The sequence below is a fragment of the Centroberyx affinis genome, unplaced genomic scaffold (assembly GCF_046629955.1).
Source record: "Centroberyx affinis isolate AG114_WGS23_722 - 3 ecotype Tasmania unplaced genomic scaffold, CSIRO-AGI_Caff_v1 ptg001511l_1, whole genome shotgun sequence".
Lineage (NCBI taxonomy): Eukaryota > Metazoa > Chordata > Actinopteri > Beryciformes > Berycidae > Centroberyx > Centroberyx affinis.
This window is the reverse complement of record NW_027279975.1, coordinates 13476-28339: the sequence shown is the minus strand read 5'-3', so window position 1 is coordinate 28339 and position 14864 is coordinate 13476. Positions and strand designations below refer to the sequence as shown.

The 14864-nt window shown below is 40.2% G+C and overlaps 1 protein-coding gene across 4 annotated transcripts; it reads left to right on the top strand.

The window, feature by feature from the left end:
• The first annotated feature begins 167 nt into the window (after positions 1-167).
• On the top strand, positions 168-13767 carry xpnpep1 (X-prolyl aminopeptidase (aminopeptidase P) 1, soluble). 4 transcript variants are annotated; one of them, XM_071527258.1, is made up of 20 exons: positions 168-270; positions 1726-1850; positions 2155-2218; positions 2816-2920; positions 3719-3811; positions 4469-4612; positions 4977-5072; positions 6308-6389; positions 7555-7765; positions 8780-8869; positions 9006-9056; positions 9683-9741; positions 10305-10382; positions 10739-10810; positions 11120-11180; positions 11266-11335; positions 11702-11875; positions 12312-12388; positions 12847-12945; positions 13460-13767. In XM_071527258.1, the coding sequence occupies exons 2-20, from the start codon at positions 1734-1736 to the stop codon at positions 13577-13579; spliced, it is 1863 nt and encodes a 620-aa protein (XP_071383359.1). In that variant the 5' UTR covers positions 168-270; positions 1726-1733; the 3' UTR covers positions 13580-13767. The 4 variants fall into 4 exon arrangements, with proteins under 4 accessions (XP_071383359.1, XP_071383361.1, XP_071383360.1 ...); XM_071527260.1 differs by having other exon boundaries at positions 169-299; XM_071527259.1 differs by having other exon boundaries at positions 175-315.
• Positions 13768-14864: the final 1097 nt, after the last annotated feature.

Below are 14864 nucleotides of genomic sequence, written 5' to 3'. Positions count from 1 at the left end.
ATTCATTATAAACTTACTATTGGATACCGCATATCGCAATAATACAGGATTATTGTAGTAATATTTCGTTAGCAATATGTCTAATTGGAATATTCAATGAAAAGAGGCGAGTCTGGATCCCTCTGCGTCCACTGGAAGAAACTGCAGTCACGTGACCAGAAACGTCAACGACGAAATGGCAGCCTCCTGTTTTGTAAATTAACACAAGGTCCAGCTGGCAAAAACAGTCTTTTTAACGCAAGAATCACATTTCCGAGGCATAACGACCGGGTGTGTATGCAATATTACGACCATTGCATGTAAGGAAACTTTTCGGTGAGCTAAAAAAAAAAAAAAACCCAAACAAAAAAACGGTAATGTCGCGCGGCGCTGCGAGCGAGTCGAGGGATGTTAACTGTTTTCAAATGAGGGAGACGTTGGTCATCCCACGCCTGTTTGTGTAACGTATTCTCCATTGTATCAAGGCGGTGGTCTAGGCGTGTACCGAGAGCCATAAAATTGGGAAAATAATTTAGAAACTTTACAAATATCTTAACGGCGTGCTGCCACACCCACTACTAAAATCAACTGCGACACAATGAATGAATTACCGAGAGTGTTATTGTGTTGTGGCCCGTTGAAAACGATGATATTTGAATTAAAAGATGTCGCCCGGCCAGCCGTACCCTTCCACAGACGTGTGTAGTTGTGTTTCCTTTCTACAGAATAACAATGGTGTCGATTTTCTTTTCATATAGTAAATATTGAATGCGAGTGACCCAGGCTGATGCCAACTTGTAAACAACAATTGCATGCGGAGCGTTAGCCAATGGGTGAGCTCATCGATGTGGAATTCAGCAACACTATTGGTTGCTTCGTGGGAGCCGTTATTTACACCCGATGGTACTCAAACTAGCGGATAAACAAGCTTGTCACGTTCAGGTTTAGGACAGGCTTTCGCTTTGTTTTAGGAAAGCTATTGTCGTGGAAATAGGTCACCGACTCGCCCGTTCCAGTCATTACTGTTTCCTTTTAATATTTAACCATGGCTCTTGTGTCAGACTTTGCTTCATCAGCATGTTATAGCAGGTTAAAGATCCAGGTGTAGGCTGTGACTTTGAGCTCCACGTTACACCACAGCTAGGCTACAGTCAGTCACTGTCCAGCCACAGTCACTTGAAGTCAGCATGGGCTCCCTAGAGTCAGGTAATCTCATGATAATTACTTTGGGTTTTAGAATAACAGTGATGAAATGCCTCGGTGCATTTTGCACAGACGGCTGGGCTGTCTTTGGTTGAAATTGGTGTTTTTGGAGATTGAGTAGATTCCCTGCAGGTCAGTATTGCAAAGGTGCAACTTTGTCTGCACTTGTCCAATCCGCACAGGTTTCAGCTTGTTTAGATTTTGGACAAGCTCACTTTGGAGCTGCTGTTGTTTTATTGCATGCAAGGATATTGTAACTCTGTTGTGAAAATGTCTTTAGATTAATATAATATCATGCGCATAATTCCAATATAGTCCGTAGTGCATAGACCAATTATGTCAATAGAAGAATAACAGGTCCAAACTCATATGTATTATTTTAACTCATATTTAATTCACGCATTTGTCGACAAACGTTTTGCCCTGCGTGGCAAATGCATATGAGTGCAGACCTGTGATTCTCCTACTGAAAAGGGCTGTAGGAATTGAATTTACTCATATGTTACATATTTGTTTACGGTGTCCCGTTCTGTCTCCATTCAGACACAGCCATGTCTCCAAAGATCACCGTGGAGCTGCTCAGACAGCTCCGCCTGGCCATGAGGAATTGTAAATACTTGTCTGAGCCAATACAGGCCTACATCGTCCCCTCCGGAGACGCTCACCAGGTGAGTGACACCACACACACACACACACTACTACTACAACTGCTACTACCACATCTTCTTCCTGTGTGTGTCTTGACTCACCTGTTATCATAAAACTCACTGTCAATGTGTTCATCTGACCTTCAGAATAAATTGTAGCCCCAGGTCGTTCCTTCCTTTCTCCCTCTCCATGTACAAGTCGTGATGTGAGAAGAGCGGCAAAGGTGGCAATTAAAATGTCTGACTGGTTGATGGCCACTTTACACTGATTGTTAATGAAGTTGATCTCTCTCTCTCTCTCTCTCTCTCTCTCTCTCTCTCTCAGAGTGAATACATTGCACCATGTGACTGCAGACGTGAATTCATCTGTGGATTTAATGGCTCTGCAGGTGCGTTGAATGTGTGTGTGTGTGTGTGTGTGTCAAAAGTCACCCCAAATTAAATTCTCAGTTGTATAGAAACCAAGGTCTATTTTCCTTTGTGGAAAAACCAAGAACAACGTAATGGTAAACCAGTTGGCAGGAGGTTCTTTCTGTTATTGGATTCTGCCTTTCTGACACAAACATCATGAAATTTAGGGCAGAAATGACTCCTAGTCTGCCTGTAAGTGTGTCACTGATACATTTGGCAAACTGTGACGGGTAATAGTGGCCAAAGAGTCTACTCTTAATCTCTACATCTTGCCGATGTAATTACATAGGAACATTATCGGGAAGGAACATAGGAAAATAATTTCTTCTTACCAGGAAATGACTGAATATCTTTTGACCCTGTGTCTTCCTGTATAGCTTGTTGCTGGGAGCGTTGACAGTCTGCATGTTACAGCAAAACTGCATAGTGTGTAGTGTATCACCACCACAATATCAATTAACATGCATATTTTAGAGGGAAGAAAAAGAAAAACAAGTACTTTAATCCTTTATTCAAGCTGGAACGCATTAGTGATCCTGTGTGTGTGTGTGTGTGTGTCTGTGTGTGTCCTGTAGGTACGGCCATTGTAACAGAGCAGCATGCTGCCATGTGGACAGACGGCCGCTATTTCCTCCAGGCCAGCCAGCAGATGGACAACAACTGGACCCTCATGAAGATGGGTGAGGCCCAGCTTCCTTTTAGTCTGTGATTTGCATATGGAAGTACATCTTCCACCACTTACTGATGTGACTGAAAGCACATTTTGTTAAACACTGATTTTTTTTTTAGGGTATCATGGGCATTTATGGGATACATTTTTAAATGATAGGACTTGCAGGACAAAAAGATTAGCCTCAGATTCAATAGTAACTGACAACACACAGTCTGATATTCTTAGAGTTAGTTACACACAACATGAATATTAACACAGTACCTGTAGCATCACAATGTTATCAAAGCCCTGATGTTTAGTTAGTTAGTTACTTTATTTATATAGCACTTTTCAAAACAGCAGTCACAAAGTGTTTCACAGTTGATAATAAAAATGCATAATAGTACACAGGATGAAAACAGCAAGTAAAAATACAATTTATAAATGGAAACAAACACTCAACAATAAAAGCAATATAAACAACAAAACAAAATTAAAAGACAAATAAAACCAATAGGAATTGCAAAGCAACAAACTTATAAAAACGCCAGCCTATACAAGTGGGTTTTTAAAAGTTTTTTAAAATGTGGTACTGACTCAGCTGACCTGACAGTTTATGCGTGAAATACAGCTAGACTCTGCATCAGAAGCTTTTCACCCAATTTGAGAATTAAAAAAAAGCCTCAAATTCCATGTTTTGGCATGTTTTTTCTTTACATCCAAATTGGGTCTTTAAGGCAGAAAAAAAAAAACCTTTAAAACGATATATACCACAGCGGTGTGAATCAGAATGACACGTGTTGCTCTGTGTGTTTTTCACATGTAGGGCTGAAGGAGACGCCCACGCAGGAGGACTGGCTGATCAGCGTCCTGCCAGAAAACTCCAAAGTGGGAGTGGACCCGTGGATCATAGCTGCTGGTTGGTCGCAAAAAACACACCTGCCAATGTTCAGCATTACACAGCCACACATAGAGTACAACACTATACAGTTTAACATCAACAGAATTTATACAGGTGTGTGTTGCTTTACATTTGACACTGCAGACCAGGCTGATCCTTAAAAAGTCTGGAAAAGTCTTACAGTAAATTATCAGAATTGAAGGGTTAACAAAGCATTAAAATGCCTTAAATACACTTATTTTCTCACCATGCAGTGTCAGATTCTTTTTGCGCTGCATGCCCACTCTTAGATTCACGCAGAGAAAGTTTATTCATACAAATATTGGGCAGAGAAAGTTTATTCATAACAATATTGGGCTTCATTTCCTTAACTTCTTAAATTCCTTCTCTCCTCTTTGTGTTTGTTTATAGTTTCAGTGTGTCATTAGCTATTTCAGCTATTTTAACTTTATTTTGTTTAATTTGGTCTTAAATTCCAGGTAGCATTAAAAAGGTCTTAAAATTCTTAAAAGTGGCTTTCTGAAACCTGTAGACACCCTCATTGATAATTATGTGATATTTTACTGATGCCCATAGGGATGTTCTCACGTCAGTCTTGTTTTTTAAGATTGTGACAATATTGTCTTCTTACCCGTATCCATGCATGTGAACATTATCTCTGATGTTGTGTGTCAGACCAGTGGAAGAACATGTCGAAGGCCCTGACCAGCGCGGGCCACTCTCTGGTGGCGGTGCAGGACAACCTGATCGATGCGGTGTGGGACGAACGTCCTGCCAGACCCAGCACCCAGCTCATCACCCTGGGATTAGACTACACCGGTCAGTGGATTAACACACAGTCAAGAAATACACTGTTATTTCATAGTGATTTATTAGGGTGTTGTTTAATGATGTACTGTAGTAATCCTGATATATTTATGACATACGACATTACTTTTATGTTATACATTTGCTTCTTATCTGGATTATATTTCTAATACTTTTGCTTTTGTCTTGATTTACTACTGGTGGTTGCTATATGTTCCTTTGCCGCATGTGATCAACACATGTCGAGTTAGACTTTCTCTTGTCTACCGGGTTTGACAGAATATACTGTAGGTTGCAGTCCATGGTAATTGTACATGTGCAGGTTTTTTTGTAGGAAATTAATCACTCAGTAACCCAGACTGCTGTCTTCCTACAGGAATGTCCTGGCAAGACAAGATCATCGCGCTGCGAGGCAAGATGACGGAGAGGAAAATCACCTGGTTTGTTGCCACGGCGCTGGACGAGATTGCATGTATGGTTGATATTTCAGGAATAGTGATTAGTGTAATTGCCTTCGCCAAGGAGGTTATGTTTTCACCCATTTTATTTTGTCTGACTTTCTATCTGTCATCAAGTTACCTCTAAAAATGGGGAAACAGATTTCCAAGAATGTTTTTATTGTGAACAGATGGGCCTTACGCCAAGCAACAACTGATCAGATTGTAACTATGAAACAAACAGACATAGAGACTTCATTTCCCTAAGCGCATGATTGCAGGGTCAAGAAATCAATTGCACGTAAAATTTAAGTGATGATGTGCCTTGTAGTTGATGTACAGAGTTGATCACAGGAGGTTTTACTTGGAGTAGCATTTTTAATTATTGCTATATGAAAAGAAGTTGTGTGTTGGCCTGTCCATCAGAAAGCCGCAGCCCCACCCACTGTGTCACCACAGTTACATAAGTCTGTGATCATACCTGATCACGATCCAAGGACCCCAGGCTGCTCGGATGTCCCTCTAGATGCCTGTTTAAGCACCTTGTTAACCCGGCCTAATGAGCTCTTGTGGCTGATTGTTTGGCCTGAGAGTTTGTTAATTAGAATAATGCTGATTTTGATTGTCATCAGGTCACTTTTGACAAGAGGGCTCCAGTGGGGTTTAAATTGAAGGGGATTTGCTCAGATGAGGAGAGTGAGAGTCTAATAATAACAGTGATACTTAACACCAACCAATTTGTGCTGAGGTTTCGGATGAGACATAATTGGATTGGATTTAAAGGTACAAAATATACAAATATATTATATATTATATTATCATTATACTGTATGCCACCGTCAAATGGAGTTTGATAGCGACAGTTGCCGCTACGCTCTGTAACCCCTCAACTGAATTTATTGTTTACCCTCCTGGCTGCTTTTGATATGTCCATTAAACAGTACACTGAACATAGGATTTAAAGTAATAATCCACAACGTTGCAGATTTTATATCTGCCATTTGTTGGATACTTTTGATCCAAAGCATGTTAGAGTACCATGTGTGCATATCTTTTTAGCTTGGGTGCCCCAGGCTGAGGTTCATTCATTTTTCTATAATTCAAAATATACAGATTATACATAAAGTTCTTTTCATAGCAAATAATTTCAGTAACAATCCTTATGCAGGTTTAGTTGCCATTTAGTTAGAATAGGTTTCACACCTAATTTTGGAATTAAACTTATGAATTGTATTATTAATATTAATGTTCCGTTGTTTGCTTTTTCCAGGGCTTTTCAACCTCCGCGGTTCAGACATTGAGTACAACCCAGTGTTCTTCACTTACGCTATTGTGGGGATGAACACAATAAGGTAACAGAATAAAAGGCACCACTGCAACGTTTTGGCTTCATCAGTGCCACATTACCTGCCGTAGACTGAGATGATTTTCCAAGGACTAGGGACTAAATGGTGACATTTATCAGAATCAGAATCTCTTTAACTACCAAATACAATAAATGTACAGGCAGGTGTCTTGGTGACACTGGTGTAGATGCATTTTGACAACTTACAGAGTTTAACAATACATACACAGTACATACTGTTGTACAAAGACAGCATGGCGTCACAGACGGTACAATACATCTTATGAACCAGTTTAAGAAATTACCTGTTTTTTTGTAGAAGGCATGTTTTGCCCCATTGATCTAAATTTTAGGCACATTTTGGTCCTTTTCAGGGGCAATTTTATTGACCTATGAAATAATACATTTGCATTGTACTTTTAATTTGTACCACTAAGATCTGTTTTATTTTAAATCATAATATACCACACATCCAATACTTCTTTCCCATTTGAAACTGGCAGCAGGCCTTACAGAAGAGGATGGTGTTTTCCCCCTTTCCATCCTCCACCCCTCCATTGTTGAGGTTTTTACCATTTTGGTTGTTTTATGTTTTGTTGATGCAGTGGTTTGCCAACATTTTCTACTGCTTCAGGATGTTACTTGGTTGTTTTCTGTTTGTTTTGTTCCTAAGCTCCTATGATTCAACCACAGGGGTACTTGTAGCATAAATATTTGACAACTCACCGAAAAAAACAAAAACAAAAGTGAACAGGGTGAACTGCAAAAAAGCTACTCCTAATTAATGGGAGCATTGTCCTCGTTGATAATTTCACAGGCATTTTAGGAACTTTCAAGGCCATTTTAGCTCAAACCCCCGTTCATTTCTGGTCCTGTTCTGAGCAGACTATGCATATTAATTGCTGTTGTTGGGTGAAAACCTCGTATCTCCAAGATGTCTGCTTTTCAGGAACGGAGCAAATCAGCCTTGTTTTTAGCTTGACGACCAAAAAGGTTTCATGAAGCCAACAGTCGTAGAATTTTCTCAACCCATAGAGGAGCATCTAATCCTTCAACTGATCATGAAAATCACAAAAATTGGAGTTACAAAGTTTTTATCCGACAGAGACGATAAATCGCTGACCTGATTTTGCCCATTTGACTCCTTCACTGACCTCCCTCCTCTTCTCCAGGCTGTTTGTGGACGTGAAGCGTCTGTCTGACCCGGCGGTGAGAGCCCACCTGCAGCTCGACTCCCCCAGCAAGCCTGAGCTGAGCATCCAGACGTTTCCCTACGAGTCGGTCTACACCGAGCTCCAGGCCATCTGCGCCGCCCTCGGCCCCAAGGACAAAGTGTGGATCTGTGACAAGGCCAGCTGCGCCCTCACACAGGTCATCCCCAAGGTGAGAGACTGTAACCGCGGCCACAAATTGGGGCCATTTGCATGATGGGTGTTATTGTTAAATACCAGTTCAGTTCAGTTATTCAGTGCAGTTCTTTTTTACAGTTCTTTGGCTCGAACCATAGTGGAAAAGTTTACTTTATTGAATTTTTGTACTTGCTTTGTTTAGGTTGACACTGAACCAGGGCTTAGAAACAAAAGTCCCACAGACTCACAAGTAGCTTGTCTATTGGACAGAGTTTTGTTAGCCTGTCAGCCTGCAAGATTAGATTTTGGTAGCAGGGAGTCAAAACAAATCTGATTCCCTTCCCTGAAACTTAAACTAAGCATGACAGACTTTTTACCTTCTCTGGTGTTCATAACGGACACATGAATAGCTGAATATGAGCATCAGTCCAGACTGCAGTTTGCCCCTGGTCCATTTTGTTATGCTAGGCTTTCCAAGCAGCAGTATCAACATCCGTCTCCTTATATCGAAAAACAGCACGTTTTGAGGTCGTTTCCTGTAGTTGGTTGGAGTACGTTCTCACTCCTAACTGATCTGCAGTTTGCTTGGAAGAGTTCAGGGACACACATTTTCTGGTGTCTCGGTGCGGTTATTGGGTGCCAAGTTCGAATGGCATTATTCTCATCTGCTCAAACAAACAGAACTAAAGGCAGAAACACTGCAGAGTTTGAATAAATCTTTCCCATCATGCCTGGTGTGAACGCATCCTTAGACCAAACATATTTGGTAGAACCAGCGAATAGGTTTTTATTAATCACGTGCTCCGAGATATTTATATCTATATTTAAATTTGTCTTATATGAAAACATTCAATCCATAGCTCATGTACCATTTGTCAAGAGACACAGGAATATCTGGGCTTTGACACTTGTAATGTTGCTGATCTAGGAATTTATTCTAAAAGGAAGTTATTCTACTGTTGCATTCATTCTACGTTGGCCTCAGCTAAATGCCAAACTGTCAAAATGTCAATGTAAAATGTAAGTATTTCCTCCTCGTCTCTTCCAGCTCCACAGGTCTCCGATTCCCTACACTCCACTCTGCCTTGCCAAGGCTGTCAAGAACGCCACTGAGATTCAAGGCATGAAAATGGCCCATGTAAGAACCTTTGAACCGCTTTAAAATCCGCATTATACATCTCCTATAAAACTATTGAGGCTATGAGATCTTTATAAACTGTCTGATGTCCCTCAAAGAAAATGTCATATAAGTCTCCTGTTTCTCTCACCTACAGATCAAGGATGCAGTTGCCCTTTGTGAACTCTTTGCTTGGTTGGAAAAGGAGGTATTTTTAACTCTCTCTCTCTCTCACAGGCCATACAGTTTCAAAAGTGAAAATAATAGATATGTCCAGTATGTGTTCACAGGGTTTCCACAGGCCTTGAAAGTTTGTGGATTTGAGAAAAATGAAACAAGGCCGTAAAAGTCATTGAAAATCAGTGGATGGCCTTGAAAACACTAAAATGTAATAGGCCTTAGCGTTCTGGACCTCTCTCTGTCCTAGCATCAACACTTCACATCCTGAGGAAAACCCGATGATGGAGATTTGCGTTGATAAAGCAGCAGTGTTCAAAATGAATGATTTCACCAGGATTTCTTGAGTTGACACGATCATGAGTAAAAAAATATTTTCTTTCTCAAAATGATATCTTATTTTGACCAATCTCAAGTCTTGCGCCAAAAAAAATGCCAATTTTGAGTCCTTGAATTTCATCAAACAAGACCTTAAAAGTCATGTTTGATGAAACCTTAAAAGTCATTGAAAAGTTCTTGATTTGATTTGATTTCCAAGTCTGGGAACACTTTGTTCTTGTAAATGTGATTACATAACAACCCCCGCATACACTTTAACTGTAGCGTGTGCTGTTTTAACTGTCCTCATGGCTGACTGCTTTGGTTATTGTTTTATAGATTCCAAAAGGCATGGTGACTGAGATCTCCGCCGCCGATAAGGCTGAGGAATTGCGCAGGTGGATGTTTCTTTTTCAGCTGTAGCAGTTATATAATCCAGATCGGTTTTCCGCTTTAGCTTGATAAGTTAATCCAGTTTTTAACTTCATGTCAGATTCCACACTTCGGAAGTAGTGGGAGGATTGTGTGGGTTTGACAGATACATGACTGTGTTTTTGATAGTGAGCATTTTGGAGTTATACCGCCCTCTGCTGCACATGGAAGTGACACACTCACAGGGTGTGTGTAGGTCCTTTAAAAATGTCTGAAAATATATTTACTTGAGGTATTTCTAAGGCCTTAAAAATACAATGAAGTATAATTTATTTAAAATGCTATTTCAGAGGTCTTACTGTTGTATTTCCTGAGTGTGCTGCTTTTGGTGCAAGAAATCAACCAGACATCAATAATATTGTTATTTTCCCCTTTCGCACATTTATTTTTTGGATTAAAAATGGTCTTAAATTTGGCATCCTAACTGAATACGTTTTAAGATATATTAAGTGCCAATTTAATTTGCCAAAATCTGTAGACACCCTGCGTGATAAAGTTATTTTTCTTAAGGATTATGTGTCTTTTTCAGTCAACAGAAAGATTTTGTCGGCCTCAGTTTCCCCACAATCTCCAGTGTTGGTCCAAACGGAGCAATCATACATTACAGGTCAGTTGATTCATCAAACATAGCTTGGTCAAATTGTATTGGCAAATAATTCTTAGTGTTTGTTTTAACCTACGTGGAGCACCAGATTGGTGGAGTTTATCATGTCAGATCACACCGGATGATGTCAGATATGTTATCAATCACATAAAAGTGAACTAAATTGACTTTCAGTTACTTTATAGCACTATTGTCATACCTGGTAAACCTCACCCATCTGCCACTCCGAGTAGGTTAAAACAAACTCCCAAGAGTTATTTGCAAATACTATTAACCAAGATCTGCTAATTATGGCTAACTGCTTATAAAGTTTTGAGTTTTTAATGTCCGTATTCTTCCCCTTTGTCTATTTCTTATAGACCTCTGCCTGAAACCAACAGAACTCTCTCCGTGAATGAAGTTTACCTGATAGACTCTGGAGCGCAGTACACGTAAACAAACATCAATCTATGTTACACAACAGCCACATTTATATTACTCACTCGTATGCAGTAATCCAGTGATTTTTGATCCAGACATCTCATCAATCCCAATGTATCTACCCATAAATAAGAATACCAACCAGCACAAGAATAATAAAGAATGTTTTTCTGTGGATTACATGCATACAGCCTTTTAATGTGCTGCATCTGCACTCATTATCATCACACGTATTTTCACTATCCTCTTCAATCCAGTTAATAATTGATGAGACAATACAGATATTCTATTTTTAAGCAACGTTTTGGTGTCTTTGGCAGTGATGGAACCACAGACGTCACCCGCACCATGCACTTTGGGACACCCTCTGCTTTTGAGAAGGTAAATTATACATTTGAGTGTGGTCTATCTATGTGTAATGTGTAATTTCACTCATTTGTATTGTATGCTCTTTTTTTTCCTCCAGGAAAGCTTTACCTATGTACTGAAGGGACACATAGCTGTCAGTGCTGCTGTTTTCCCCAATGGAACCAAAGGTATTGCCTGCTGCTGTGACTTTAGCATTAGGTTTATTTATTTATTTGTATTGAAACCACAGTCATGTAATCCCTGATGTGTCAAAGCCATAACTGGTCTCATGAATCATAGATTTTACATTAGAAATATGTTCACTATTCTCAAATAGTTAAGTAAGGCTCAAATGACCCAAGAGATTGAGTACTGCAAATTTTTTTCTCTTGTTTAATTTATTCTATCAAATATATTTCTTGAATTTCCTTTGCTGAGAAGGGTAATTTTCCCTAAATCTCGTCCCTCCAAGTTTTAAAATTAGACTCTGAGTTACTGTATATTACATAATGACAAATTTGTGATCCCAACTCTCTCCTTCCTCGTCTCCCCAGGCCACCTGTTGGATTCGTTCGCCCGTGCGGCCCTGTGGGACGCGGGGCTGGACTACCTCCACGGTACGGGACACGGCGTGGGCTGCTTCCTCAACGTCCACGAGGGGCCGTGCGGCATCAGCTACAAGACCTTCGCCGACGAGCCGCTGGAGGCCGGCATGATCGTCAGTGACGGTACGGCAGGGGGCCGGGAGGGGAGTGAATCAAACAAATCAAATGCATTCAATCATAATGGATGTATGACGATTACATGTTATGCATCAAATACCACCTGAAAGATCCCTTTAACGTTGTATGATATTAAGTATTGATAATATATTGTATATCACTACGTGTAATCTCAGATATGTAAGAAAAAACAAAAAATAAACTTAAAAAAAAAAATCTAATTAAATTCAACTTCCTGAAATTCCAATTCAATTCCAGTTCTGTTTCCTGTAGGTTTTTTCAAATTGTAATTCCTCAGTTGAATTGGAATTGATGAGTTCACCCTGTTGACACCTGTATCACCTGTACACCTATATTTGCACAAACGCACAATAATCTATCTTTTTTCCTGTATTTTTATGTTCTAAATCTTCATCTCCTCGTTTTTTGTCTATTTTTCTAGAACCCGGGTACTATGAAGATGGATCTTTTGGCATTAGAATCGAAAATGTGGTTCTTGTTGTGCCATCTAAACCCAAAGTAAGCCCTTTGACTGGGAAATATGTTATATGGGTTGAGTAAGGAGTGAGCATTAATGCTTGTTCTTGATGTTAACATAACTGCAGAAATTGAAATTCATAGTTTGACCCACGCAATATGATTTCTCAAAAATGCAAAAAACAATGATTTTTTTTTTTTTAAAAAGCAATCTTTCTCCTGCTCCTTTACACTGATGTATGTATACTACTTTTGAAGAAAACTTTTTACACAGTACATGAGGATTCTTAAACGCCATAATACTCTTCAAGCTGTTCTGTAATTATTTGGTAATGCCGATGATGCTTGGCTGTGCCTCTTACCTGTGTCGAACGCATTGTCACAGAATATTTCTTGGCTAAAATTATGCTTATCACTGACAATATCTGAAACTAAAAAGGAGTGTTTCAAGGAAAAGCATTCACGTTTTTGTTTTTGTTCCCCTGCCTGTGTGTCTCCAGTACAACTTCAGAAACAGGGGGAGTCTGACGTTTGAGCCCCTCACCCTCGTCCCCATCCAAGTCAAGATGATGAACACAGAGCTGCTCACCCAGAAAGAGGTGACGGATTTCCACTATGATTTTACCCCATAGCCTCCTTATTTATAATAATAATAATAATAATAATAACCTTTATTTGTATTTTCTTTAATTTTCTTTTCCCCTGTCCTTCCTGATTCTACTCTTGATCCGATATCTACTATATTTAATTGAACGCATAAACACATACATTCACACATTTATTTTAAAATGTTCTCTCAAAAACATTACTTTTATTGGAAATTTTAAAAACACCGTGCTCCAAGTAAAATGACATACCAAAAGTAGCCTACTTCTTCACATTCTGCAATATTGTGAGCATAGTCTCACAGCATCCGATGGTTGAGTTAGATGAAAACTAGTGAGAAATACAAACAGTTTAGCTTCAGACGACCTATATGAAAACCATAAACTGTACATTTTGATGTTAGACAATATTCCCAACTACTCCAGTCACATTCTGCACTCAAAGAAATCATCACAGTTCTGTTCATGGTTCGATTTCGCTTGACGCTCTCTCCTCTCTGTGCCGCAGCGGGACTGGGTGAACGACTACCACAGGCAGTGCAGGGAGGTGGTGGGAGCGGAGCTGGAGAGGCAGGGCAGGAAGGAGGCGCTGGAGTGGCTGATCAGGGAGACCCAGCCAATCGTCTGAGGAGTTTTCAGTGACTGACTCTTGTACAATCCGATCATGTTGCCCAGGAGTACGATCGATGGCTCAGCAGTGATAACCGTTTGTGTGTTTCTGGTCTCTCTCTCTCTCTCTCTCTTTGTCTCTCACGCTCTGCTTCTTTTGTAAAGCACATCACGTCACCGGTTTTATGAAATTCATTAAAAATCAAGAAAGGAAAAATACTGGATTCGCTTCTAAATTTACATATCGTTGGTGCCGGGTGAAAATCTTGTGTCAGCTTTTCAGGAAATATGAAAAACACCCTCATGTTAATCTTGACAGCCATGCATTGTTGAGTTTATCCAATGGGTTTTGAAATGGTTTCTTATTTTTCTCAACTAAAGGAGCATGTAATCCTTCAATTGAAGTGAAAAATTGAAAACCAAAAATTAGACTTATGAGGTCTGCACATGACAGTCATATATATATTTGTAGAATATATCCTAGTGTACATTTGAAGAGCAAATAAGCACTAAATCACGTGTTTTGAGCTGTACACATGGTTATATGGCTTCTGTATAGTGAATAGCATTAATCCTGTACTTTAAACATTTTTCGAATTAAGTCCTTTATCTGTTTCTAGGGGCAGAAGATCGTTGTTACACTTTTCTGTGAGCTGAAACGTTTAACTGTTGCACTTCTGACCACACGTCAATCAGTGATGTCAAAGCAGGCATTTCGACTTTGGCAGCGTCAAAAGCTTTGCGATCAGAAAATTGTTACTAAAGATGTGTGATCCATTATCACAGACACACCCTCCTGTTGGCTCTCGCTCCCCACCCCACTTTTACACATCTTTCAAAATTGTGTATTAGGCGCAGACTGGCTGAAAACAGTGTTTACACAAACATGCACTGCTATCCAGAGTGACTTGAACAGATAGAAGGTTTCAGTTTTCTTGCACAAAGACACACAGCTGTTGATGGACAGACACTGGCTGTTTCAGGGATCAAACCTGTGACCTTTCAGGAGCAGAACAGTTCCTCATACCACTACCTCACCCTGTCACTTTTTACCAATCAAAAGCAACAACTGTAGACTGATTCAGAAACCCACCTCCTACCCTCCTAGAGAGAAACAGTCCACCACTCTCTAAAGCTGCATGTAGAAAATGGGCGGGTCCAGGATGACGCCGCTGGCCGGGTCCTTGGCGTACTCCTGGAACGACAGCGGCAGTGAAAGCGCAGTTTGCTCCTCCGGCGCTCGGGGGGCCCCGGTCTCCTCCACCGCCTCCTCCTCCTCCACCCCTATGGGCAGCGGGTTGCTG

What these genes read in the sequence shown, in the direction of transcription:
- xpnpep1 (XM_071527256.1), top strand. An exon ending in TGGATTTAATGGCTCTGCAG is followed by an intron (nt 2,219 to 2,815) that starts GTGCGTTGAATG and finishes TGTGTCCTGTAG; the next exon opens with GTACGGCCATTGTAACAGAG. An exon ending in AAGGCATGAAAATGGCCCAT is followed by an intron (nt 8,870 to 9,005) that starts GTAAGAACCTTT and finishes TCTCACCTACAG; the next exon opens with ATCAAGGATGCAGTTGCCCT.